This window comes from Oncorhynchus gorbuscha, linkage group LG07 (assembly GCF_021184085.1).
Source record: "Oncorhynchus gorbuscha isolate QuinsamMale2020 ecotype Even-year linkage group LG07, OgorEven_v1.0, whole genome shotgun sequence".
Classification (NCBI taxonomy): domain Eukaryota; kingdom Metazoa; phylum Chordata; class Actinopteri; order Salmoniformes; family Salmonidae; genus Oncorhynchus; species Oncorhynchus gorbuscha.
This window is the reverse complement of record NC_060179.1, coordinates 85,679,484-85,707,325: the sequence shown is the minus strand read 5'-3', so window position 1 is coordinate 85,707,325 and position 27,842 is coordinate 85,679,484. Positions and strand designations below refer to the sequence as shown.

Genomic DNA, 27,842 nt, shown 5'->3' with positions numbered 1-27,842 from the left:
ACAGGTGGACGTTTATTGTCATGAAAACAAAAATTATATTTTGTATTTTAATTCAAGATTCAGGTCAGATTTGTACATACTGCTAGCTTGTTAGTTAGTTAGTTAATCTTGAACCCTTGCCCTCTAACCCCTCACCTCTGACCCCTGACCCCTGTAGTGGACGGAGGCTGGACAGAGTGGGCCAAGTGGTCAGTGTGCGGGACAGAATGTACCCATTGGACAAGCAGGGAGTGTCAGGCCCCCCCTCCCCGAAACGGAGGACTCCACTGTAGTGGGAGCATGATGGAGAGCAAGAACTGCACCGACGGACTCTGTAGACGCAGTGAGTCAGGACGGAGGGAGGTAGGGGGGAGGGAGGGACAGAGATGGGGGGGGAGTGAGAAAGTGAGAGAGAGAGAAAGGGGAGAGAGAGAGAGAGGGGGGGGTTGGAAGAATGAATGTGAAGGACCAAGAGAACAGGGCTGTATTCATTAGGAACATGAAACTGTAACAAGGAGATCCTCACTTCATCTGCATCTAGTTTTAGATGTTGTGTACTAAATCACATCACCGCCGTGCTGATGAGAGAAATCAGAACGATGCAGAAAGATATTCTGAAGTATAGCAAACACAGACAGACAGATAGAGGCAGAGAGAGAGAGAGAGTGAGGGGGAGGGGGAGAGGGAGGGAGGCAGAGAGAGAGAGAGAGTGAGGGGGAGGGGAGGGGGAGAGAGGCAGAGAGAGAGAGAGAGTGAGGGGGGGGGGAGGGGGAGAGAGGCAGAGAGAGAGAGAGAGTGAGGGGAGGGGAGGGGAGAGAGGCAGAGAGAGAGTGAGGGGGAGAGTGAGGGGGAGGGGAGAGAGGCAGAGAGAGAGTGAGGGGGAGAGTGAGGGGAGGGGAGGGGAGAGAGGCAGAGAGAGAGTTGGGAAGTCTCCCGTAGACAGATGTTCAGCGGTTTAGTTTGGGTTCACAAGAAGAAAAGACAAGTGATCCAAATGTTAAAGGCACAGATGGAGGGTGAAGGTAGGGCAGAGTGGTGTGTGTGTGTGTGTGTGTGTGTGTGTGTGTGTGTGTGTGTGTGTGTGTGTGTGTGTGTGTGTGTGTGTGTGTGTGTGTGTGTGTGTGTGTGTGTGTGTGTGTGTGTGTGTGTGTGTGTGTGTGTGTGTGTGTGTGTGTGTGTACGAACGAGAGGAGTGTGAAGCGAAAGGAGGGCACAGAGTCGGAAGGAAGGAGTGCAACAACAGACAGAGAAGAGTAATGAACAGAGGGAGTGGAGAGGAGAGAGGGATGAGGAGGGATGAGAGGGACGAGGAGGGATGAGAGGGATGAGAGGGATGAGGAGGGATGAGAGGGACGAGGAGGGATGAGGAGGGATGAGGAGGGATGAGAGGGATGAGGAGGGATGAGAGGGATGAGAGGGATGAGGAGGGATGAGGAGGGATGAGAGGGACGAGGAGGGATGAGAGGGATGAGGAGGGATGAGAGGGATGAGGAGGGATGAGGAGGGATGAGAGGGATGAGGAGGGATGAGGAGGGATGAGAGGGATGAGAGGGACGAGGAGGGATGAGAGGGATGAGAGGGATGAGGAGGGATGAGGAGGGATGAGAGGGATGAGGAGGGATGAGGAGGGATGAGGAGGGATGAGGAGGGTGAGTCAGATTCACCCTGACACACAATGTGCAACGCCTGATGATCTGGGTGGAATCCAGCTGACCCACACACACACACACACTCACACACATACAAACACACACTCACACACATACAAACACACACACACACACACACACACACACACACACACACACACACACACACACACACACACACACACACACACACACACACACACACACACACACACACACACACACACACACACACACACACACACACACACACACACCAAGTACACACAGGCAGTGAGCAACACACACATGCATCACATACACACTGAAACATACAGTCGTGGCCAAAAGTTTTGAGAATGACACAAATATTAATTTCCACAAAGTTTGTTGCTTCAGTGTCTTTAGATATTTTTGTCAGATGTTACTATGGATACTGAAGTATAATTACAAGCATTTCATAAGTGTCAAAGGCTTTTATTGACAATTACATGAAGTTGATGCAAAGAGTCAATATTTGCAGTGTTGACACTTCTTTTTCAAGACCTCTGCACTCCACCCTGGCATGCTGTCAATTAACTTCTGGGCCACATCCTGACTGATGGCATGCTGTCAATTAACTTCTGGGCCACATCCTGACTGATGGCATGCTGTCAATTAACTTCTGGGCCACATCCTGACTGATGGCATGCTGTCAATTAACTTCTGGGCCACATCCTGACTGATGGCATGCTGTCAATTAACTTCTGGGCCACATCCTGACTGATGGCATGCTGTCAATTAACTTCTGGGCCACATCCTGACTGATGGCATGCTGTCAATTAACTTCTGGGCCACATCCTGACTGATGGCATGCTGTCAATTAACTTCTGGGCCACATCCTGACTGATGGCATGCTGTCAATCCTGACTGATGGCATGCTGTCAATTAACTTCTGGGCCACATCCTGACTGATGGCATGCTGTCAATTAACTTCTGGGCCACATCCTGACTGATGGCATGCTGTCAATTAACTTCTGGGCCACATCCTGACTGATGGCATGCTGTCAATTAACTTCTGGGCCACATCCTGACTGATGGCATGCTGTCAATTAACTTCTGGGCCACATCCTGACTGATGGCATGCTGTCAATTAACTTCTGGGCCACATCCTGACTGATGGCATGCTGTCAATACTGACTGATGGCATGCTGTCAATTAACTTCTGGGCCACATCCTGACTGATGGCATGCTGTCAATTAACTTCTGGGCCACATCCTGACTGATGGCATGCTGTCAATTAACTTCTGGGCCACATCCTGACTGATGGCAGCCCATTCTTGCATAATCAATGCTTGGAGTTTGTCAGAATTTGTGGGTTTTTGTTTGTCCACCACCTCTTGAGGATTGACCACAAGTTCTCAATGGGATTAAGGACTGAGGAGTTTCCTGGCCATGGACCCAAAATATCGATGCTTTGTTCCCCGAGCCACTTTTGCCTTCTGGCAAGGTGCTACATCACGCTGGAAAAGGCATTGTTCCTCACCAAACTGTTCCTGGATGGTTGGGAGAAGTTGCTCTCGGGAGGATGTGTTGGTACCTTTCTTTATTCATGGCTGTGTTCTTAGGCAACATTGTGAGTGAGCCCACTCCCTTGGCTGAGAAGCAACCCCACACATGAATGTTCTCAGGATGCTTTACTGTTGGCATGACACAGGACTGATGGTAGCGCTCACCTTGTCTTCTCCGGACAAGCCTTTTTCCGGATGCCCCAAACAATCGGAAAGGGGATTCATCAGAGAAAATGACTTTACCCCAGTCCTCAGCAGTCCAATCCCTGTACCTTTTTGCAGAATATCAGTCTGTCCCTGATGTTTTTCCTGGAGAGAAGTGGCTTCTTTGCTGCCCTTCTTGACACCAAGCCATCCTCCAAAAGTCTTTGCCTCACTGTGCGTGCAGATGCACTCACACCTGCCTGCTGCCATTCCTGAGCAGCTCTGTACTGGTGGTGCCCCGATCCAGCAGCTGAATCAACTTTAGGAGAATTTCTTGGGGGCCCTGAAGCCTTCTTCACAACAATTGAACCGCTCTCCTTGAAGTTCTTGATGAGCCGATATGTGGTTGATTTAGGTGCAATCTTACTGGCAGCAATATCCTTGCCTGTGAAGCCCTTTTTGTGCAAAGCAATGACGGCACGTGTTTCCTTACAGGTAACCAAGGTTGACAGGGGAAGAACAATGATTCCAAGCAGCACCCTCCTTTGGAAGCTTCCAGTCTGTTATTCAAACTCAATCAGCATGACAGAGTGATCTCCAGCCTTGTCCTCGTCAACACTCACCCCTGTGTTAACGAGAGAATCACTGACATGTCAGCTGATCCTTTTGTGGCAGGGCTGAAATGCAGTGGAAATGTTTTTGGGGGATTCAGTTCATTTGCATGGCAAAGAGGGACTTTGCAATTCATTATAATTCATCTGATCACTCTTCATAACATTCTGGAGTATAGGCAAATTGCCATCATACAAACTGAGGCAGCAGACTTTGTGAAAATTAATATTTGTGTCATTCTCAAAAAACTTTTGGCCCACGACTATACTGTACATGCTAACACACACTGAGATCAGATGGACAAATACTGTACATGCTAACCCACACAGACAATACAGACACATATACACAACACCAACTAGCCTCATCATCAGTAGCACTCATAGTTCTTCTGCATTGCTTGTTGTTTGGGGCTTTAGGCTGGGTTTCTTTAAACCACTTTGACTGATGGGGGAGAAAAGGGGATATTTGATTGGTTGAGGTCAACACACTCTGGATTTGAGTTGAGGAGAATGTGTGTTTTGTTGAGAGAATGTATTGAGGTCCTGGAGTCTAGTAACTTCATAGTATCAATCACTACAAAGAGAATGTATTGAGGTCCTGGAGTCTAGTAACTTCATAGTATCAATCACTACAAAGAAAATATATTGGGGTCCTGGATTCTGGTATCTATAACTGTGTTTACTGCTGACCGGTAGGGATACACGACGTTAAGCCGCTTACTGGGTTTACCTCATTTATAGTCCTTTATATGTAGAACGGTCATTTGGATCTATACGTGTCAAAAAAGATACATGTCAAATGAGCTTGTTTTGACCAATCAGGACCTGAATCTGACTGCCCGTCACATAATCATTTAACACGTTCATACATTTATTCATTTTTACATTTTTTAATGTTAATTTTTATTACACACTGATTAAACGCTATCACTCATTTTGTTATATGTCACAGCGATTCACCGATACTAATGCTATGACTCATAGATTCTGGTCACTGATGATCCTCGTTTACGTCAAGGTCGTCAATGTCAAGGTCGTTGGGACTCTGCCGACTCAAACTGCTCACGCTCTCACGTACCGATGAAAGACATTCACTCAACTTCGATGTTCTTCGGAGGTAAAAATTAGCTAGATCGTTAAAACAATGGCTGCCCAGTTTCTCGAAAATGTTAAATTACACCATCTCTGATTGCAACAGACTGCCTCTCATGGACAGAAGAGATGGACATCGAACCGTCAATAGGCAGGTAACGTTAACTTAATGTGAAATAGCTAGCTAGCTAGGTGTTGAGAGGGAGGGGTTTATCAGCTGCAACAGAAAGGTGTAGCTAGGTAATATAACGCTACCTGGCTTCCAACGTTAACTAGCTGGACAGATCTGCCTGCCACTTGACATTAAACTGAACTCAAGATAGCTAGCTAACGTTAATGGTCCATAATCTAGTTATGAAACTATAAAATGTGAACTAGCTAACGTTACTGTACAGCAGCTCGCTAGCTATAATGGTGTCTGTATGAATAACCTTTTTAACCTTTTTGTAATTAAAACTGAATCACCTGTAAATGATTGTCATCATAGGTCGGAGGCACTGAACACTTTAGGGGTTGTTAGCTACATAAAAATAACATTTTACTCAACCAATCGGGCCTTCTGTCTATTTTTCAAGCTAGAATTGGATCTTGTGGAGGGCAGGCGGTCATGTGATTGCTGTTGCAGAGCAGTTCCTGCAAGAGGCTAAGGATATCCAACAACGGGACCTTCTTGAAGACAGAGCAGATCACTGACATCAACAATGAGGTGCTCCTCCACCACCACCACCACAACTCCTCCACCACCACCACCTCCTCCTCAGCTCCTCCAATCACCCACCTCCACCACCTCCACCTCAGCTCCTCCACCTCAACTCCTCCACCACCACCACCTCAACTCCTCCACCACCACCACCTCCTCCTCAGCTCCTCCAATCACCGCCCCCTCCACCTCAGCTCCTCCAATCACCACCATCTCCACCACAGCTCCTCCAATCACCACCACCTCCACCTCAGCTTCTCCAATCACCACCACCTCCACCTCAGCTCCTTCAATCACCACCACCTCCACCTCAGCTCCTCCAATCACCACCACCTCCACCTCAGCTCCTCCAATCACCACCACCTCCACCTCAGCTCCTCCAATCACCACCACCTCCACCACAGCTCCTCCAATCACCACCACCTCCACCTCAGCTCCTCCAATCACCACCACTTCCACCTCAGCTCCTCCAATCACCACCACCTCCACCTCAGCTCCTCCAACCAGGGATAAGCCCTGATACTCCAAAACTGGTATGAGGGATTGGGATGAGCCCTGATACTGTTTCCCATGGTAACGCCCCTCCTCTTTGCACGGAAACTGTTTCCCATGGTAACACCCCTCCTCTTTGCACGGAAACTGTTTCCCATGGTGTTTAGAATGTCATGGCCCCTCGTGGGTTCAGAGGGTGTTTAGAGTGTCGAGGCCCCTCGGTGGGTTCAGAGGGTGTTTAGAGTGTCGAGGCCCCTCGGTGGGTTCAGAGGGTGTTTAGAGTGTCATGGCCCCTCGTGGGTTCAGATGGTGTTTAGAGTGTCATGGCCCCTCGGTGGGTTCAGAGGGTGTTTAGAGTGTCATGGCCCCTCGGTGGGTTCAGAGGGTGTTTAGAGTGTCGAGGCCCCTCGGTGGGTTCAGATGGTGTTTAGAGTGTCATGGCCCCTCGGTGGGTTCAGAGGGTGTTTAGAGTGTCTAGTCCCCTCGGTGTGTTCAGAGGGTGTTTAGAGTGTCTAGTCCCCTCGGTGTGTTCAGAGGGTGTTTAGAGTGTCATGGCCCCTCGGTGTGTTCAGAGGGTGTTTAGAGTGTCGAGGCCCCTCGGTGGGTTCAGAGGGTGTTTAGAATGTCGAGGCCCCTCGGTGGGTTCAGAGGGTGTTTAGAGTGTCATGGCCCCTCGGTGGGTTCAGAGGGTGTTTAGAGTGTCTAGTCCCCTCGGTGTGTTCAGAGGGTGTTTAGAGTGTCGAGGCCCCTCGGTGGGTTCAGAGGGTGTTTAGAGTCTCATGACCCAGCGGTGGGTTCAGAGGGTGTTTAGAGTGTCATGGCCCCTCGGTGGGTTCAGAGGGTGTTTAGAGTGTCATGGCCCCTCGGTGGGTTCAGAGGGTGTTTAGAGTGTCGAGGCCCCTCGGTGGGTTCAGAGGGTGTTTAGAGTGTCGAGGCCCCTCGGTGGGTTCAGAGGGTGTTTAGATACTACTGGGGTTGGCAGTGCAGCAGTGATCCCTAGGTGAACTGTCGCTGAACTGTAGTTGACCACAGTTGAAGCAATGAGAGGAGGCCTTCCCAAAAGCAAAGTTCTTCTCCATTCAACATATACATAAACACATACATAACATACCCCCCCTTTAAAGACAGAAATACAGTCTACGGTTGAGCTCTGTTGCTTCAGCACAACAGCCCCATCTGCTGACACAATATTTGCACTTCCACTCAGTACAACACGACCCAGGGAGAGGCCTACTGCAACCACTGGAATGGAGCCTTCAGAGCGTCCACGCCGGAGGAGGACAACAGAACATTCTAGATGGACTTTATGAAAACAGAACTCTATCTTTTGGATCGCCCAATCGGGACTTTTATAAATTGTTAAAATAAATAATTGTGTGGAACGCCCTACAGTCTACTGCTCTTTTTTTTAAAAATTGTTTTAATTTAAAGAAGATATGGATTCTACTGGATCGGTGGTTCAGCCAACGTTACATTTTATATCATTGTGATTAACAGCAACCTGTTACAGTTGGTAACATAACGTTGTTGACACATTGTGACAGCTTTAATATAATGAAGATGGATGAGTGCAGGGCTCCCCAACCCTGTTCCTGGAGAGGTACCCTCCTGTAGGTTTATATCAGGGCTCTCCAACCCTGTTACTGGAGAGGTACCCTCCTGTAGGTTTACATCAGAGCTCTCCAACCCTGTTCCTGGAGAGGTACCCTCCTGTAGGTTTACATCAGAGCTCCCCAACCCTGTTACTGGAGAGTTACCCTCCTGGAGGTTTACATCAGAGCTCTCCAACCCTGTTCCTGGAGAGGTACCCTCCTGAGTTTACATCAGAGCTCTCCAACCCTGTTTACCCTCCTGTAGGTTTACATCAGAGCTCCCCAACCCTGTTACTGGAGAGTTACCCTCCTGGAGGTTTACATCAGAGCTCTCCAACCCTGTTCCTGGAGAGGTACCCTCCTGTAGGTTTTCACTCCAACTTGAATAATTACCTAGTTAATAAGTTAATCACGGTTAGTTACAACTGAGGTTGATTTGAAAACCTAGAGGACAGGTAAGAGGTGTTGAGAGAGAGAGGACAGGAGAGAGGTGAGAAGAGAGGACAGGAGAGAGGTGAGAAGAGAGGACAGGAGAGAGGTGAGAAGAGAGGACAGGAGAGAGGTGAGAAGAGAGGACAGGTGAGAGGTGTTGAGAGAGGGCAGGTGAGAGGTGAGAAGACAACCCCTCCACAGACAACCACTCCACAGACAACCCCTCCACAGACAGCCCCTCCACAGACAACCCCTCCACAGACAACCCCTCCACAGACAGCCCCTCCACAGACAACCCCTCCACAGACAACCCCTCCACAGACAACCCCTCCACAGACAACCCCTCCACAAACAGCCCCTCCACAAACAGCCCCTCCACAGACAACCCCTCCACAGACAACCCCTCCACAGACAACAAAGGCTCCCCCTGCTGGCTGTAAGGTAAAAACCTCACTCGAAGGCATCATCACCCCCCAAAAAAATCTAACATAATCTAATATAACAAAATACCAACATAAACAATTGTAATTCAGACTGAAATGTACATTTATAGTAGTGAGTTTATCAACAAGTGAAATAACTGAATGGATTCAGAGAGCGGGAATCTTTTCCTCCGTTTTCTCCCACCACGCCATGTCTTCTTTACTCGATTTACTGCAGTGCATTACTGTTAGTGTTCAGTTTATAAATATATTTATACCGCAGCACTATTGAATACTAGAATGGGCATTAAAACCGGTTCGGAAGGAAAACAGCACGTAGAGATAAGTTTTAACCGTTTATTAAGCAATGAATAATGTAAGTCTTTGGCGATATAGGCTCTGCTCCTTCAGGCTCACTGCCCAAGCAGAGCGGCCATATAAAACAGCCTACAGGCAGTGATAAGCTTTAACAATGCCCCCGGCAGGAACACAGGTGGAGGCTGAGGTGGTGGTCGGAGCAAGAAGCCACTGCATAATAGCAGTAACAGTGGTAGTAGCAGTAGCAGTAGTAGGAGTAGTAACAGTAGTAGCAGCAACAGTAGCAGTAGTAGGAGTAGTAACAGTAGTAGCAGTAACAGTAGCAGTAGTAGGAGTAGTAACAGTAGTAGCAGCAACAGTAACAGTAACAGTAGTAGGAGCAGTAACAGTAACAGTAGTAGGAGTAGTAACAGTAGTAGCAGTAACAGTAACAGTAACAGTATCAGGAGCAGTAGCAGTAGCAGTAGCAGTAACAGTAGTAGTAGTAGCAGTAACAGTAGCAGTAACAGTAACAGTAGCAGTAGCAGTAACTCTAGTAGTAACAGTAACAGTAACAGTAGCAGTAACAGTAACAGTAACAGTAACAGTAGTAGGAGCAGTAACAGTAGCAGTAACAGTAGCAGTAACAGTAACAGTAGTAGGAGCAGTAACAGTATCAGTAGCAGTAACAGTAACAGTAGCAGTAGTAGGAGTAGTAACATTAACAGTAACAGTAACAATAGTAGGAGCAGTAGCAGTAACAGTAACAGTAACAGTAACAGTAACAGTAACAGTAACAGTAACAGTAACAGTAACAGTAGTAGGAGCAGTAACAGTAACAGTATCAGTAACAGTAACAGTAGCAGTAGCAGTAACAGTAACAGTAGTAGGAGCAGTAGCAGTAACAGTAACAGTAGCAGGAGTAGTAGCAGTAACAGTAATAGTAGTAGGAGCAGTAACAGTAGCAGTAGTAGGAGCAGTAACAGTAACAGTAACAGTAGCAGTAACAGTAACAGTAACAGTAACAGTAACAGTAGCAGTAGCAGTAACAGTATCAGTAGCAGTAACAGTAGTAGGAGCAGTAACAGCAGTAGGAGCAGTAGAAGTAACAGTAACAGTAGCAGTAGCAGTAACAGTAGCAGTAACAGTAACAGTAGTAGGAGCAGTAACAGTAACAGTAGCAGTAACAGTAACAGTAGCAGTAACAGTAACAGTAGCAGTAACAGTAACAGTAGTAGGAGCAGTAACAGTAACAGTAACAGTAGCAGTAACAGTAACAGTAGCAGTAACAGTAACAGTAGCAGTAGCAGTAACAGTAACAGTAGTAGGAGCAGTAACAGCAGTAGGAGCAGTAACAGTAACAGTAGCAGTAACAGTAACAGTATCAGGAGCAGTAGCAGTAGCAGTAACAGTAGTAGTAGTAGCAGTAACAGTAGCAGTAACAGTAACAGTAGCAGTAGCAGTAACTCTAGTAGTAACAGTAACAGTAACAGTAGCAGTAACAGTAACAGTAACAGTAACAGTAGTAGGAGCAGTAACAGTAGCAGTAACAGTAGCAGTAACAGTAACAGTAGTAGGAGCAGTAACAGTAACAGTAACAGTAGTAGGAGCAGTAGCAGTAACAGTAGTAGGAGCAGTAACAGTATCAGTAGCAGTAACAGTAACAGTAACAGTAACAGTAGCAGTAACAGTAACAGTAGGAGCAGTAGTAGTAACAGTAACAGTAGTAGGAGCAGTAACAGTAGCAGTAACAGTAGCAGTAACAGTAACAGTAACAGTAGTAGGAGCAGTAACAGTAGCAGTAACAGTAACAGTAGCAGGAGCAGTAGCAGTAACAGTAGTAGGAGCAGTAGCAGTAACAGTAGTAGGAGCAGTAGTAGGAGCAGTAGTAGTAACAGTAACAGTAGAAGGAGCAGTAACAGTAACAGTAGTAGGAGCAGTAGTAGTAACAGTAGTAGGAGCAGTAGTAGTAACAGTAACAGTAGGAGCTGTTACTGCTCCTACTACTGTTCCTGTTCCTGTTACTACTGTTCCTGTTACTGTTACTGCTACTACTACTACTGCTACTGCTCCTACTACTGTTACTGCTACTGCTCCTGCTACTGTTACTGTGATGATAATTCAGGTCTATGGGTAGTGGTGATAATTCAGGTCTATGGGTAGTGGTGATAATTCAGGTCTATGGGTAATGGTGATAATTCAGGTCTATGGGTAATGGTGATAATTCAGGTCTATGGGTAGTGGTGATAATTCAGGTCTATGGGTAGTGATGATAATTCAGGTCTATGGGTAGTGATGATAATTCAGGTCTATGGGTAGTGGTGATAATTCAGGTCATTCAGGTCTATGGGTAGTGGTGATAATTCAGGTCTATGGGTAGTGCTGATAATTCAGGTCTATGGGTAGTGCTGATAATTCAGGTCTATGGGTAGTGGTGATAATTCAGGTCTATGGGTAATGGTGATAATTCAGGTCTATGGGTAGTGGTGATAATTCAGGTCTATGGGTAGTGGTGATAATTCAGGTCTATGGGTAGTGGTGATAATTCAGGTCTATGGGTAGTGATGATAATTCAGGTCTATGGGTAGTGGTGATAATTCAGGTCTATGGGTAATGGTGATAATTCAGGTCTATGGGTAGTGGTGATAATTCAGGTCTATGGGTAGTGGTGATAATTCAGGTCTATGGGTAGTGGTGATAATTCAGGTCTATGGGTAGTGGTGATAATTCAGGTCTATGGGTAGTGATGATAATTCAGGTCATTCAGGTCTATGGGTAGTGGTGATAATTCAGGTCATTCAGGTCTATGGGTAGTGGTGATAATTCAGGTCATTTAGGTCTATGGGTAGTGGTGATAATTCAGGTCATTCAGGTCTATGGGTAGTGATGATAATTCAGGTCATTTAGGTCTATGGGTAGTGGTGATAATTCAGGTCATTTAGGTCTATGGGTAGTGGTGATAATTCAGGTCTATTTGTAGTGGTGATAATTCAGGTCATTCAGGTCTATGGGTAGTGGTGATAATTCAGGTCATTCAGGTCTATGGGTAGTGGTGATAATTCAGGTCATTCAGGTCTATGGGTAGTGATGATAATTTAGGTCTATGGGTAGTGATGATAATTCAGGTCTATGGGTAGTGATGATAATTCAGGTCTATGGGTAGTGATGATAATTCAGGTCATTCGGGTCTATGGGTAGTGATGATAATTCAGGTCTATGGGTAGTGATGATAATTTAGGTCTATGGGTAGTGGTGATAATTCAGGTCATTCAGGTCTATGGGTAGTGATGATAATTCAGGTCTATGGGTAGTGATGATAATTCAGGTCTATGGGTAGTGATGATAATTCAGGTCTATGGGTAGTGGTGATAATTCAGGTCATTCAGGTCTATGGGTAGTGATGATAATTCAGGTCTATGGGTAGTGGTGATAATTCAGGTCTATGGGTAGTGGTGATAATTCAGGTCTATTTGTAGTGATGATAATTCAGGTCTATGGGTAGTGGTGATAATTCAGGTCTATGGTTAGTGGTGATAATTCAGGTCTATGGGTAGTGGTGATAATTCAGGTCTATGGGTAGTGGTGATAATTCAGGTCTATGGGTAGTGATGATAATTCAGGTCTATGGGTAGTGGTGATAATTCAGGTCTATGGGTAGTGGTGATAATTCAGGTCTATTTGTAGTGATGATAATTCAGGTCTATGGGTAGTGATGATAATTCAGGTCTATGGTTAGTGGTGATAATTCAGGTCTATGGTAGTGATGATAATTCAGGTCTATGGGTAGTGGTGATAATTCAGGTCTATGGGTAGTGCTGATAATTCAGGTCTATGGGTAGTGGTGATAATTCAGGTCTATGGGTAGTGACGATAATTCAGGTCTATGGGTAGTGGTGATAATTCAGGTAATTCAGGTCTATGGGTAGTGGTGATAATTCAGGTCTATGGGTAGTGGTGATAATTCAGGTCTATGGGTAGTGGTGATAATTCAGGTCTATGGGTAGTGGTGATAATTCAGGTCTATGGGTAGTGGTGATAATTCAGGTCATTCAGGTCTATGGGTAGTGATGATAATTCAGGTCTATGGGTAGTGGTGATAATTCGGGTCATTCAGGTCTATGGGTAGTGATGATAATTCAGGTCTATGGTTAGTGATGATAATTCAGGTCTATGGGTAGTGGTGATAATTCAGGTCTATGGGTAGTGGTGATAATTCAGGTCTATGGGTAGTGATGATAATTCAGGTCTATGGGTAGTGGTGATAATTCAGGTCTATGGGTAGTGGTGATGATTGAGGTCTATGGGTAGTGGTGATAATTCAGGTCTATGGGTAGTGATGATAATTCAGGTCTATGGGTAGTGGTGATGATTGAGGTCTATGGGTAGTGGTGATAATTCAGGTCTATGGGTAGTGGTGATAATTCAGGTCTATGGGTAGTGGTGATAATTCAGGTCTATGGGTAGTGGTGATAATTCTATGGGTAGTGGGTGGCCCGTTCCTGTAGGTCCTGTAGGTTCATGCTCTACAACATCCGCAGAGTACGACCCTGCCTCACACAGGAAGCGGCGCAGGTCCTAATCCAGGCACTTGTCATCTCCCGTCTGGATTACTGCAACTCGCTGTTGGCTGGGCTCCCTGCCTGTGCCATTAAACCCCTTCAACTCATCCAGAACGCCGCAGCCCGTCTGGTGTTCAACCTTCCCAAGTTCTCTCACGTCACCCCGCTCCTCCGTTCTCTCCACTGGCTTCCAGTTGAAGCTCGCATCCGCTACAAGACCATGGTGCTTGCCTACGGAGCTGTGAGGGGAACGGCACCTCAGTACCTCCAGGCTCTGATCAGGCCCTACACCCAAACAAGGGCACTGCGTTCATCCACCTCTGGCCTGCTCGCCTCCCTACCACTGAGGAAGTACAGCTCCCGCTCAGCCCAGTCAAAACTGTTCGCTGCCCTGGCCCCCCAATGGTGGAACAAACTCCCTCACGACGCCAGGACAGCGGAGTCAATCACCACCTTCCGGAGACACCTGAAACCCCACCTCTTTAAGGAATACCTAGGATAGGTTAAGTAATCCCTCTCACCCCACCCCCCCTAAGTTTTAGATGCACTATTGTTAAGTGACTGTCCCACTGGATGTCATAAGGTGAATGCACCAATTTGTAAGTCGCTCTGGATAAGAGCGTCTGCTAAATGACTTAAATGTAAATGTAATGTAGTGGTGATAATAATAATATAAGATTACTCGTTAGATTACTTGTTGGTTATCACTGCATTGTCGGAACTAGAAGCACAAGCGTTTCACTACACTCGCATTAACTTCTGCTAACCATGTGTATGTGACCAATACATTTGATTTGATTTGATTTGATTTGAAAAGACTGCCCGCCTCACGGTAATTTACCGTTAATTAACATAAACTAGAGTATCCTCTCCAGGCCTCCACAGCCTACAGGCCTAACGCAGACCTTTGGAACGTCTACATCTATAACATCTAATCAATCAATTTCATATACACCATCACAAAAAAAATCAAATCCATTATTTATTTTAGTGAAGGTCTCACGAAACATTCTGATATGAGGGAAGTGTATTTCAGAGGAAACAGACTATCATCGACTATTGAGGATTTGAGAAAGTGACAAAAGAAAAGAAGCTTGTGCTCTATGATCCTATTTTAACCCATCAGACTATTCTCAATTTAATATTGTCTTTACTAATATGTTAAATTATGATTTATTGTTTTAACCTTTATTTAACTAGGCAGGTCAGTTAAGAACAAATTCTTATTTTCACAAATTTGTAAAATAATCATTTGTTCTTAACTGACTTGCCTTGTTAAATAAAGGTAAAATAAAAATATGCTATATTGTATAAAGAACAGCTTAATATTTTTTACTCAGGCTTGGGCTCATATATAGGCCTATGTGTGTTATTATCCCTAATTAATTACCTGCATTATCTAATGCATTATCCCTAATATTTATATGGGTATTTTTAACACAAACATCCACCACGACCAGGTTTTCCACTCAGTTTCAACCTGTTGTTGAACTGCTTTCTTCAAATTCATCATCACAGTGAGGTGAGTTTTAAAAGCACTGTACTGTTTTAATGATAGGTGTATGGTGGTGATTTTTGATTGCAATGATGTCAGAATGGTTAGAGGGACAATAGAGCCCTGAGTACCAGGCCATTAGGACCTGATGGAGGGACAATAGAGACCTGAGTACCAGGTTATTAGGACTGATGGAGGGACAATAGAGCCCTGAGTACCAGGCCATTAGGACGTGATGGAGGGACAATAAAGACCTGAGTACCAGGTTATTAGGACTGATGGAGGGACAATAGAGCCCTGAGTACCAGGCCATTAGGACGTGATGGAGGGACAATAGACCCCTGAGTACCAGGCCATTAGGACCTGATGGAGGGACAATAGAGCCCTGAGTACCAGGCCATTAGAACCTGATGGAGGGACAATAGAGCCCTGAGTACCAGGCCATTAGAACCTGATGGAGGGACAATAGAGCCCTGAGTACCAGGCCATTAGAACCTGATGGAGGGACAATAGAGCCCTGAGTACCAGGCCACGAGGACCTGATGGAGGGACTATGGAGCCCTGAGTACCAGGTCATTAGGACCTGATGGAGGGACAATAGAGCCCTGAGTACCAGGCCACGAGGACCTGATGGAGGGACAATAGAGCCCTGAGTACCAGGCCGTCTGGCTCGTTGTTAGAGTGGTGGAGTCTGGCTCTGTGTTAGAGTGGTGGAGTCTGGCTCTGTGTTAGAGTGGTGGAGTCTGGCTCTGTGTTAGAGTGGTGGAGTCTGGCTCTGTGTTAGAGTGGTGGAGTCTGGCTCTGTGTTAGAGTGGTGGAGTCTGGCTCTGTGTTAGAGTGGTGGAGTCTGGCTCTGTGTTAGAGTGGTGGAGTCTGGCTCTGTGTTAGAGTGGTGGAGTCTGGCTCTGTGTTAGAGTGGTGGAGTCTGGCTCTGTGTTAGAGTGGTGGAGTCAGGAGTGTGTGTGTGTGTGTGTGTGTGTGTGTGTGTGTGTGTGTGTGTGTGTGTGTGTGTGTGTGTGTGTGTGTGTGTGTGTGTGTGTGTGTGTGTGTGTGTGTGTGTGTGTGTGTGTGTGTGTGTGTGTGTGTGTGTGTGTGTGTGTGTGTGTGTGTGTGTGTGTGTGTGTGTGTGTGTGTGTGTGTGTGTGTGTCCCAGTGGAGGCTGTTAATAATGCCTGGAATGGTATCAAACACATCAACCATGTGGTGCCATATGTTCCCTTCCATTGAGTTCAGCCATTATAATGACCCGTACTCCTCTCAGCAGCCTCCACTGGTCTATCCATGCAGAGCCCTAATGCTCTCTCTCTCTCTCTCTCTCTCTCTCTCTCTCTCTCTCTCTCTCTCTCTCTCTCTCTCGCTCTCTCTCTTCGTTCTCTCTCTCTCCTCTCTCGCTCTCTCTCTTCTTTCTCTCTCTCTCCTCTCTCTCTCTTCTCTTCTCTCTCTCTCTCTCTCTCCTCTCTCTCTCTCTCTCTCTCGCTCTCGCTCTTCTCTCTCTCGCTCTCTCTCGCTCTCTCTCGCTCTCCTCTCGCTCTCCTCTCTTCTTTTCTCTCTCTCTCTCTCTCTCGCTCTCTCTCGCTCTCCTCTCACTCTCCTCTCTTCGTTCTCTCTCTCTCTCCTCTCTCTCTCTTCTCTCTCTCTCTCTCTCTCTCTCTCTCTCTCTCTCTCTCTCTCTCTCTCTCTCTCTCTCTCTCTCTCTCTCTCTCTCTCTCTCTCTCTCTCTCTCTCTCTCTCTCTCTCTCTCTCTCTCTCTCTCTCTCTCTCTCTCTCTCTCTCTCTCTCTCTCTCTCTCTCTCTCTCTCTCTCTCTCTCAGCGTTGGACCCGGGTATTGGTGTAATGGTGTATGCCGGCCTGGTGGGGACGCTGTTACTCTCTGTGGTGCTGGTACTGTGTGTTGGGGTGTTGGCATACCGACGCAACTGTCGCCATCTCCACGGTGATATCACTGACTCCTCCTCCGCCCTCACCGCCGCCTTCCACCCCGGCAACTACAAACCACCCAGACAGGGTGAGTCACTGTTGTTGTTGTTGTTCTTCTTCTTCTTCCTCTTCTTCTTCCTCCTTCTTCTTCCTCCTCCTCTGTCTCCTCCTTTTCCCTCTTCCTCCACCTCCTCCTCTTCCTCCTTGTCCTCTTCCTCCTCCCCTTCCTCCTCCTACTCCTCGTTCTCCTCCTCCCCTTACTCCTCCTACTCCTCGTTCTCTTCCTCCACCTCCTCCTCTTCCTCCTCCCATTCCTCCTCCTCCTCTTCTTCCTCCTTGTCCTCTTCCTCCTCCCCTTACTCCTCCTACTCCTCGTTCTCCTCCTCCCCTTACTCCTCCTACTCCTCGTTCTCTTCCTCCTCTTCCTCCTCTTCCTCTTCCTTCTCTTCATTCTCCTCTTCCTCCTCCTCCTCCTCTTCCTCCTCCTCCTCCTCTTCCTATATATAAATATATTATATATATATTTGTTGTTTGTTGTCACTTTTAAATCAAATCAAATTGTATTACTCACATGCGCCGAATACAACACAATACAGTGAAATGCTTACCTACGAGCCCCTGACCAACAATGCAGTTTAAAAAAAATATGGATAAGAATAAGAAATAAAAGTTACAAGTAATTAAAGAGCAGCAATAAAATAACAATAGCGAGACTATATAATACTATGTAATACTGTCAATGTGTGGGGTAATATGTACTGTGCATGTAGGTAGAGTTATTAAAGTGATTATGCATAGACTCCCTTCCTCCTCACCGGTCGTATGATTGTATTGATCTCCTTCCGGGGACCACTCCTCCTCGAGGTAGATAACAACAGAGAGAAGCAGTGGGGTAAAAGAGGGGTAGTCTGGGTAAAATAGGGGTAGTCTGGGTAAAAGAGGGGTAGTCTGGGTAAAAGAGGGGTAGTCTGGGTAAAATAGGGGTAGTCTGGGTAAAAGAGGGGTAGTCTGGGTAAAAGAGGAGTAGTCTGGGTAAAAGAGGTGTAGTCTGGGTAAAAGAGGGGTAGTCTGGGTAAAAGAGGTGTAGTCTGGGTAAAAGAGGTGTAGTCTGGGTAAAAGAGGGGTAGTCTGGGTAGCTATTTGATTACCTGTTCAGGATTCTTATGGCTTTGGGGTAGAAGCCTCTTGGACCGAGAATTGGCGCTCCGGTACCCTTTGCAGTGCGGTAGCAAAGAGAACAGTCTATGTCCTGGATGGCAGGAAGCTTGGCCCCAGTGATGTACTGGGCCGTACACACTACCCTCTGCAGTGCCTTGCAGTCGGAGGCAGAGCAGTTGCCACACCAGGCAGTGACACAACCATGCTCTCGATGGTGCAGCTGTAGAACCTTTTGAGGATCTGAGGACCCATGCCAAATCTTTTCAGTCTCCTGAGGGGGAATAGGCTTTGTCGTGCCCTCTTCACGACTGTCTTGGTGTGTTTGGACCATGTTAGTTTGTTGGTGATGTGTACGCCAATGAAGTTGAAGCCCTCAACCTGCTAATCATCCTTTTACTCAACAACAGAAGCATCTAACTATGTCATATTTTTTTATGGTCCACTTAAAGGATATTATTTTTATTTTTCCTATTCTTATTTAGTTGTTTTGTCTCCACGTAAATGTTATATCCTGAGATTGTAGAGTATTACAAAGATATATTTTAGTTGACGGGTCTATAATCAGCAGGGGACATCTCCAGATGTTTCCGGTTTTTACATATACTGATTAAAATGTATAAACGCAACATGCAACAATTTCAAAGATATTACTGTTTACATGTGGATATCAGTCAACTGAAATGAAGCCGTTAGACCCTAATCTATGGACATGACTGGGAATACAGATATGTATTTGTTGGTCACAGATACCTTTAGAAAAATAAAAAGCTATTGGTCTCCCGAGTGGCGCAGCGGTCTAAGGCACCTCAGCGCAGTTCTTGAGCCGTCACTACAGACCCGGGTTCGATCACGGGCTGTGTCGCAGCCACCTGCGAATGGGAGACCCACGAGGCAGCACACTTATTGGCCCAGTGTCGTCCGGGTTGTCCCATCGAACTCTATTGACTCCTGTGGTGAACCAGGTGCATGCACGCTGACTTTGGTCACCAGCTGTGTGCGGATGGCGAGCAGTGTGTCAAGAAGCAGTGCGGTTTGGCGTGTTTCAGAGTACGCATGGCTCTCAACCTTCGCTTCTCCCAAGTCCGTACGGGAGTTGCAGCGATTGGGCAAGACTGTAACTACCAATTGGATATCACAAAATTGTGGGTAAAAAGTATATATTTAGTAGGGTGGATCAGAAAACCAGTCAGTATCTGCTGTGGATCAGAAAACCAGTCAGTATCTGCTGTGGATCAGAAAACCAGTCAGTATCTGGGGTGGATCAGAAAACCAGTCAGTATCTGGGGTGGATCAGAAAACCAGTCAGTATCTGGGGTGGATCAGAAAACCAGTCAGTATCTGGTGTGGATCAGAAAACCAGTCAGTATCTGGTGTGGATCAGAAAACCAGTCAGTATCTGGTGTGGATCAGAGAACCAGTCAGTATCTGGTGTGGATCAGAAAACCAGTCAGTATCTGGTTGTGTATCAGAAAACCAGTCAGTATCTGGTGTGGATCAGAAAACCAGTCAGTATCTGGTGTGGATCAGAAAACCAGTCAGTATCTGGTGTGGATCAGAGAACCAGTCAGTATCTGGTGTGGATCAGAAAACCAGTCAGTATCTGGTGTGGATCAGAAAACCAGTCAGTATCTGCTGTGGATCAGACAACCAGTCAGTATCTGGTGTGACCACCAATTGCCTCATGCAGCACAACACATCTCCTTCACATAGAGTTGATCAGGCTGTTGATTGTGACCTGTGGAATGTTGTCCCACTCCTCTTCAATGGCTGTTCAAGTTGCTGGATATTGGCGGGAACTGGAACACGCTGTCGTACACGTCGATCCAGAGCATCCCAAACATGCTCAATGGGTGACATGTCTGGTGAGTATGCAGGCCATGGAAGAACTGGGACATTTTCAGCTTCCAGGAATTGTCTACAGATCATTGTGACATGGGGCTGTTCATTATCATGCTGAAACATGAGGTGATGGCGGAGGATGAATGACATGGCAATAGGTCTCAGGATAGGTCTCATCACGGTATCTTTGTGCATTCAAATTGCCATCGATAAACTGCAATTGTGTTTGTTGTCTGTAGCTTATGCCTTCCCATACCATAACCCCCCCCCCCACCCCCCCCACCATGGGGCCCTCTGTTCACAACGTTGACATCAGTAAACACCATACCATAACCCCACCACCATGGGGCCCTCTGTTCACAACGTTGACATCAGTAAACACCATACCATAACCCCCCCACCATGGGGCCCTCTGTTCACAACGTTGACATCAGACATCACACGTGGTTGTGAGGCCAGTTGGACGTCCAGACAAATTCTCTGGTGGACATTGCTGCAGTCGGCCAATTTCACATCTCCTTTAAAACTTAAGACCTCTGTGGAATCGTGTTCGTGTGACAACACTGCACATTTTTAGAGTGGCCTTTTTATTTGTCCCCAGCACAATGTGCACCTGTGCAATGGTCATGCTGTTGAACCAGCTTTCTTGATATACCACACCTGTCAGTTTGATTCATTATCTTTGCATAGGAGAAACGCTTACTAACAGGGGTATAAACATACTCGTGCAGACAATTTGAGAGAAACAAGCTTTTTGTGCTTATGGACAATGTCTGTGATTGTATTTTTATTTCAGCTCATGAAACATGGGACCAACTCTTCACGTGATGCTTTTATATTTGTGTTCAGTTTGTCTTCTGTTTCTGTCTTGGTCTCTTCTCATTTAAAAAAGATCACCTTTTTGATGTCTTCTCGATCTCCAAACTCCGTCTAGAGTTTCTTCTCAAGACGATCCCAACGTGCTCTTTACCTCAAAGTTAGAGGGTTTATTGGCTTCATTATCCAACGTGCTCTTTACCTCAAAGTTAGAGGGTTTATTGGCTTCATTATCCAACGTGCTCTTTACCTCAAAGTTAGAGGGTTTATTGGCTTCATTATCCAACGTGCTCTTTCCCCTAAAGTTAGAGGGTTTATTGGCTTCATTATCCAACGTGCTCTTTACTCACTGTAGCCTCTTAGAGAGGAGGGCCGGTAACAAGAGGGTTCAAACCCCCCAAGTTGCTGAGGGGGAAATCTTCAGGGACTGATCCGGCAGCCGGAGGGTTATTGGCGTCATTATCCCAGTGTACTAGCTACCACCAGCCGGAGGGTTGTTGATTTCATTATCCCAGTGTACTAGCTACCACCAGCCAGAGGGTTATCATTATCCCAGTGTACTAGCTACCACCAGCCAGAGTGTTATCATTATCCCAGTGTACTAGCTACCACCAGCCAGAGGGTTATCATTATCCCAGTGTACTAGCTACCACCAGCCGGAGGGTTATTGGTTTCATTATCCCAGTGTACTAGCTACCACCAGCCGGAGGGTTATTCGTTTCATTATCCCAGTGTACTAGCTACCACCAGCCGGAGGGTTATCATTATCCCAGTGTACTAGCTACCACCAGCCAGAGGGTTATCATTATCCCAGTGTACTAGCTACCACCAGCCAGAGGGTTATCATTATCCCAGTGTACTAGCTACCACCAGCCAGAGGGTTATCATTATCCCAGTGTACTAGCTACCACCAGCCGGAGGGTTATCATTATCCCAGTGTACTAGCTACCACCAGCCGGAGGGTTATCATTATCCCAGTGTACTAGCTACCACCAGTCAGAGGGTTATCATTATCCCAGTGTACTAGCTACCACCAGCCAGAGGGTTATCATTATCCCAGTGTACTAGCTACCACCAGCCAGAGGGTTATCATTATCCCAGTATACTAGCTATCACCAGCCAGAGGGTTATCATTATCTGTAACGGCGTTCGTCTGTTGAAAGAAGAGAGTCGGACCGAAGCGCAGCGTGTAGGTTACTCATGACTTTAATGAAAGATATGACGGCACAAGAAATAACTGAAATACGAAAACAACAAACGAAACGTGAAACTAATTACAGCCTATCTGGTGAATACATCACAAAGACAGGAACAAACACCCACGAAATACAAAGCGAAACTGAGGCTGCCTAAATACGGTTCCCAATCGGAGACAACGATAAGCACCTGACTCTAATTGAGAATCGCCTCAGGCAGCCAAACCTATACCACACCCCTAATCAGCCGCAATCCCAAATAATACAAACCCCAATACGAATACAACATATAAACCCATGTCACACCCTGGCCTACCCAAACATATAACAAAAACACAAAATACAATGACCAAGGCGTGACAGAACCCCCCCTAAGGTGCGGACTCCCGGACGCACCTCAAGAGCATAGGGAGGGTCCGGGTGGGCGTCTGTCCATGGTGGCGGTTCTGGCTCAGGACGTGGACCCCCACTCCATTAATGTCCTATTTCCTCCCCTTCGCGTCCTGGGATAATCCACCTTCTCCGCCGACCCTGGCCTAATAGTCCTCACCCAGATCCCCACATAACTGAGGAGCAGCTCGTGACAGAGGGGCAGCTCGTGACAGAGGGGCAGCTCGGGACAGAGGGGCAGCTCGGGACAGAGGGGCAGCTCGGGACAGAGGGGCAGCTCGGGACCGAAGCAGCCCAGTACTGAGAGGAAGCTCAGTACTGAGAGGAAGCTCAGTACTGAGAGGAAGCCCAGTACTGAGAGGAAGCTCAGGCAGGTAGTAGGCTCCGGTAAATCCTGGCTGGCTGGTGGAACTGGATGATTCAGGTTGTCTGGCCGATCTAGAAGATCATGGCTGACTGGCACTTCTGGCGGATCTTGGCAGACTGGCGACGCTGGGCAGACTGGCGGCACTGGGCAGACTGGCGGCGCTGGCGGCGCTGGGCAGACTGGCGGCGCTGGGCAGACTGGGAGCACTGGGCAGACTGGGAGCACTGGCGGCGCTGGAGAGGAGAAAAGCGCTGGCTGCGCTGAACAGGCGAGGCGCACTGGAGGCCTGGTGCGTGGTGCTGGAACTGGTGGTACTGGATCGAGGACACGCACAGAAAGCCTGGTGCGGGGAGCTGCTACCGGAGGACTGGTGTGTGGAGGTGGCACAGGATGGGCTAGACCGTGAAGGCGTACTGGAGATCTTGAGAGCAGTGTAGGCACAGGACGTGCAAGGCTAGGGATGTGCACAGGAGGCCTGGTGCGTGAGGCTGGCACCAACTTCACCAGCCGACTAACACGCACCTCAGGTTGAGTATAGAGCGCTAACTCAGGTGCTATCAAATCCCCGACACGATCCATCGGACGAATATTATATCTATAGCACCAAGCTAGCAACTCCCTCATTACTCTCCACTCCACTTTCCCCATTAACTCCTTCACAGTCTCTGCTTCGCTCACCTCTAACACTGGCTCTGGTTCTGGTCTCCTCCTTGGCTCCTCACGATAAACAAAGAGAGTTGGCTCAGGTCTATCTCCTGACTCAGCCATACTCTCCTTAAGCCCCCCCCCCAATAAATTTTTTGGGGTGACTTTCGGTTTTCACTCTGCGCCGCCGTGCTTTCCTTTTCGACTCCATTCATCTATAGCCCTCTTCGCATTGCTGTAGGGAATCCCAGGCGGGCTCCTGCACTCTCTCCGGGTCGGCCGGAGAGAGTACCACCAGCCAGAGGGTTATCATTATACCAGTGTACTAGCTACCACCAGCCGGAGGGTTATTGGTTTCATTATCCCAGTGTACTAGCTACCACCAGCCAGAGGGTTATCATTATCCCAGTATACTAGCTACCACCAGTCAGAGGGTTATCATTATCCCAGTATACTAGCTACCACCAGCCGGAGGGTTATTGGTTTCATTATCCCAGTATACTAGCTACCACCAGTCAGAGAGTTATCATTATCCCAGTGTACTAGCTACCACCAGCCAGAGGGTTATCATTATCCCAGTGTACTAGCTACCACCAGCCGGAGGGTTATTGGTTTCATTATCCCAGTGTACTAGCTACCACCAGCCAGAGGGTTATCATTATCCCAGTGTACTAGCTACCACCAGCCAGAGGGTTATTGGTTTCATTATCCCAGTGTACTAGCTACCACCAGCCAGAGGGTTATCATTATCCCAGTGTACTAGCTACCACCAGCCAGAGGGTTATCATTATCCCAGTGTACTAGCTACCACCAGCCAGAGGGTTATTGGTTTCATTATCCCAGTGTACTAGCTACCACCAGCCAGAGGGTTATCATTATCCCAGTGTACTAGCTACCACCAGCCAGAGGGTTATCATTATCCCAGTGTACTAGCTACCGCCCCATCAGCTGCTCCCAGCCTGTGGTGTGTGTGTGTATGTGTCAGCTTGGGTACTGGTACAGCAAAGCATAACTAATATCTGTGCAAATGGGCTCCCGAGAGGCGCAGTGGTCTAAGTCACTGCATCTCAGTGCTTGAGGCGTCACTACAGACACCCTGGTTTGATTCCAGGCTGTATCACAACCGGCCGTGATTGGGAGTTCCATTGGGCGGCACACCATCGGCCCAGCGTCGTCCGGGGTTTAGCCGGTGGAGGCCGTCATTGTAAATAGGAATTTGTTCTTAACTGACTTGCCTAGTTAAATAAAGGTTAAATATATATATTTGTTTTTAAATGGACCAATAAAGCATGTATTGTAACCACTTTGCTCTCAAAAATCACAATCAGCCGATGAAACTATTAAACAACTCCCCCTCTCTCTCCTCCTCCTGCAGACAACCCTCACCTCCTCCACCCCTCTGCGCCCCCAGACCTGACAGCCACAGCAGGGGCCTTCAGGGATCCTCTCTTCTCCCTGCGGCAGGGTGCCAACGATGGTCACCACAAGATCCCCATGACAACCTCTCCCCTGCTGGACCCCCTGCCCAGCCTCAAGATCAAGGTGTGTGTGTGTGTGTGTGTGTGTGTGTGTGTGTGTGTGTGTGTGTGTGTGTGTGTGTGTGTGTGTGTGTGTGTGTGTGTGTGTGTGTGTGTGTGTGTGTGTGTGTGTGTGTGTGTGTGTGTGTGTGTGTGTGTGTGTGGATCAATCAGATGTATGTATAAAGCCATTATAATATCAGTGTTTGTCAAAGCTTTACAGTTGGTCTGGACCACAAGTAGAAGCAGAGACACACTGACTGATTGGTGTAATAGTTATATTGGTGTAATAGTTATATTGGTGTAATAGTTATATTGGTGTAATAGTTATATTGGTGTAATAGTTATATTGGTGTAATAGTTATATTGGTGTAATAGTTATATTGGTGTATGGTGTAATAGTTATATTGGTGTATGGTGTAATAGTTATATTGGTGTAATAGTTATATTGGTGTAATAGTTATATTGGTGTAATAGTTATATTGGTGTAATAGTTATATTGGTGTAATAGTGTAATAGTTATATTGGTGTAATAGTGTAATAGTTATATTGGTGTAATAGTGTAATAGTTATATTGGTGTAATAGTTATATTGGTGTAATAGTTATATTGGTGTAATAGTGTAATAGTTATATTGATGTATGGTGTAATAGTTATATTGGTGTAATAGTTATATTGGTGTAATAGTTATATTGGTGTAATAGTTATATTGGTGTAATAGTGTAATAGTTATATTGATGTATGGTGTAATAGTTATATTGGTGTAATAGTTATATTGGTGTATGTTGTAATAGTTATATTGGTGTAATAGTTATATTGGTGTAATAGTTATATTGGTGTAATAGTTATATTGGTGTAATAGTTATATTGGTGTAATAGTTATATTGGTGTATAGTGTAATAGTTATATTGGTGTAATAGTTATATTGGTGTAATAGTTATATTGGTGTAATAGTTATATTGGTGTAATAGTTATATTGGTGTAATAGTTATATTGATGTATGGTGTAATAGTTATATTGGTGTAATAGTTATATTGATGTATGGTGTAATAGTTATATTGGTGTAATAGTTATATTGGTGTAATAGTTATATTGGTGTAATAGTTATATTGGTGTAATAGTTATGTTGGTGTAATAGTTATATTGGTGTAATAGTTATATTGGTGTAATAGTTATATTGGTGTAATAGTTATATTGGTGTATGTTGTAATAGTTATATTGGTGTAATAGTTATATTGGTGTATGTTGTAATAGTTATATTGGTGTAATAGTTATATTGGTGTAATAGTTATATTGTTGTAATAGTTATATTGGTGTATGGTGTAATAGTTATATTGGTGTAATAGTTATATTGGTGTAATAGTTATATTGGTGTAATAGTTATATTGGTGTATGGTGTAATAGTTATATTGGTGTAATAGTTATATTGGTGTAATAGTTATATTGGTGTAATAGTTATATTGGTGTATGGTGTAATAGTTATATTGGTGTAATAGTTATATTGGTGTAATAGTTATATTGGTGTAATAGTTATATTGGTGTAATAGTTATATTGGTGTATGGTGTAATAGTTATATTGGTGTAATAGTTATATTGGTGTAATAGTTATATTGGTGTAATAGTTATGTTGGTGTAATAGTTATATTGGTGTAATAGTTATATTGGTGTATGGTGTAATAGTTATATTGGTGTAATAGTTATATTGGTGTAATAGTTATATTGGTGTAATAGTTATATTGGTGTAATAGTTATATTGGTGTAATAGTTATATTGGTGTAATAGTTATATTGGTGTAATAGTTATATTGGTGTATGGTGTAGTAGTTATATTGGTGTAATAGTTATGTATATGTATATTATTGTTATTATATATATGTTTGTTTTCCTAAAATAAAGATGTACAACTCGTCCACCCTGTCATCCCTGGAGCTGCCAGCAGAGCTCCGCGGCGACCCTGAGATCCTTGGCCTGAAGCACGTGGGCGGCACCATGGGAAGGACTGTGGCATGGGACAGGTAAGACACACACACAGTGGTGTAAAGTACTTCAGTAAAAAATAATTTAAAGTACTACTTCAGTCGTTTTGGGGAATCTGTACTTTGCTATTTATATTTTTGACAACTTTTACTCTAATACACATTTCTCAAAATATTGTAGTTTTCTTTTAACTACATACATTTTTGTTGACACCCAAAAGTACTCGTTACATTTTGAATAGTAATAACATAGTAATTACATGCTAATAACACATAGTAATTACATGCTAATAACACATAGTAATTACATGCTAATAACACATAGTAATTACATGCTAATAACACATAGTAATTACATGCTAATAACACATAGTAATTACATGCTAATAACACATAGTAATTACATGCTAATAACACATAGTAATTACATGCTAATAACACATAGTAATTACATGCTAATAACACATAGTAATTACATGCTAATAACACATAGTAATTACATGTGTCTCACTGCTCGATGGTAGCCTAGAATGGTAACCACCCCAACACAGTTAACACACACACCACCCCAACACAGTTAACACACACACCACCCCCAACACAGTTAACACACACACCACCCCCAACACACTTAACACACACACCACCCCCAACACAGTTAACACACACACCACCCCAACACAGTTAACACACACACCACCCCAAAACAGTTAACCCACACACCAGTAACACGCCAGCCCAAACACAGTTAACAAACACACCACCCCAACACAGTTAACACACACACCACCCCAACACAGTTAACACACACACCACCCAAACACAGTTAACAAACACACCACCCCAACACAGTTAACACACACACCACCCCAACACAGTTAACACACACACCACCCCAACACAGTTAACAAACACACCACCCCCAACACAGTTAACACACACACCACCCCCAACACAGTTAACACACACACCACCCCCAACACAGTTAACACACACACCACCCCCAACACAGTTAACACACAGTAT

The 27,842-nt window shown here is 45.6% G+C and overlaps 1 protein-coding gene across 1 annotated transcript in view; it reads left to right on the top strand.

Moving 5' to 3' along the window:
* The window catches only part of LOC124039397 (netrin receptor UNC5B-b-like), a 258,195-nt gene that overhangs the window by 211,700 nt on the left and 18,653 nt on the right, over nt 1-27,842 (top strand). Inside the window, exons 7-10 of the mRNA XM_046355361.1 lie at nt 158-322; nt 16,808-17,002; nt 24,701-24,867; nt 26,737-26,855. Coding sequence (XP_046211317.1) covers nt 158-322; nt 16,808-17,002; nt 24,701-24,867; nt 26,737-26,855 — 646 coding nt within the window. The remainder of the gene's footprint in view (nt 1-157; nt 323-16,807; nt 17,003-24,700; nt 24,868-26,736; nt 26,856-27,842) is intronic.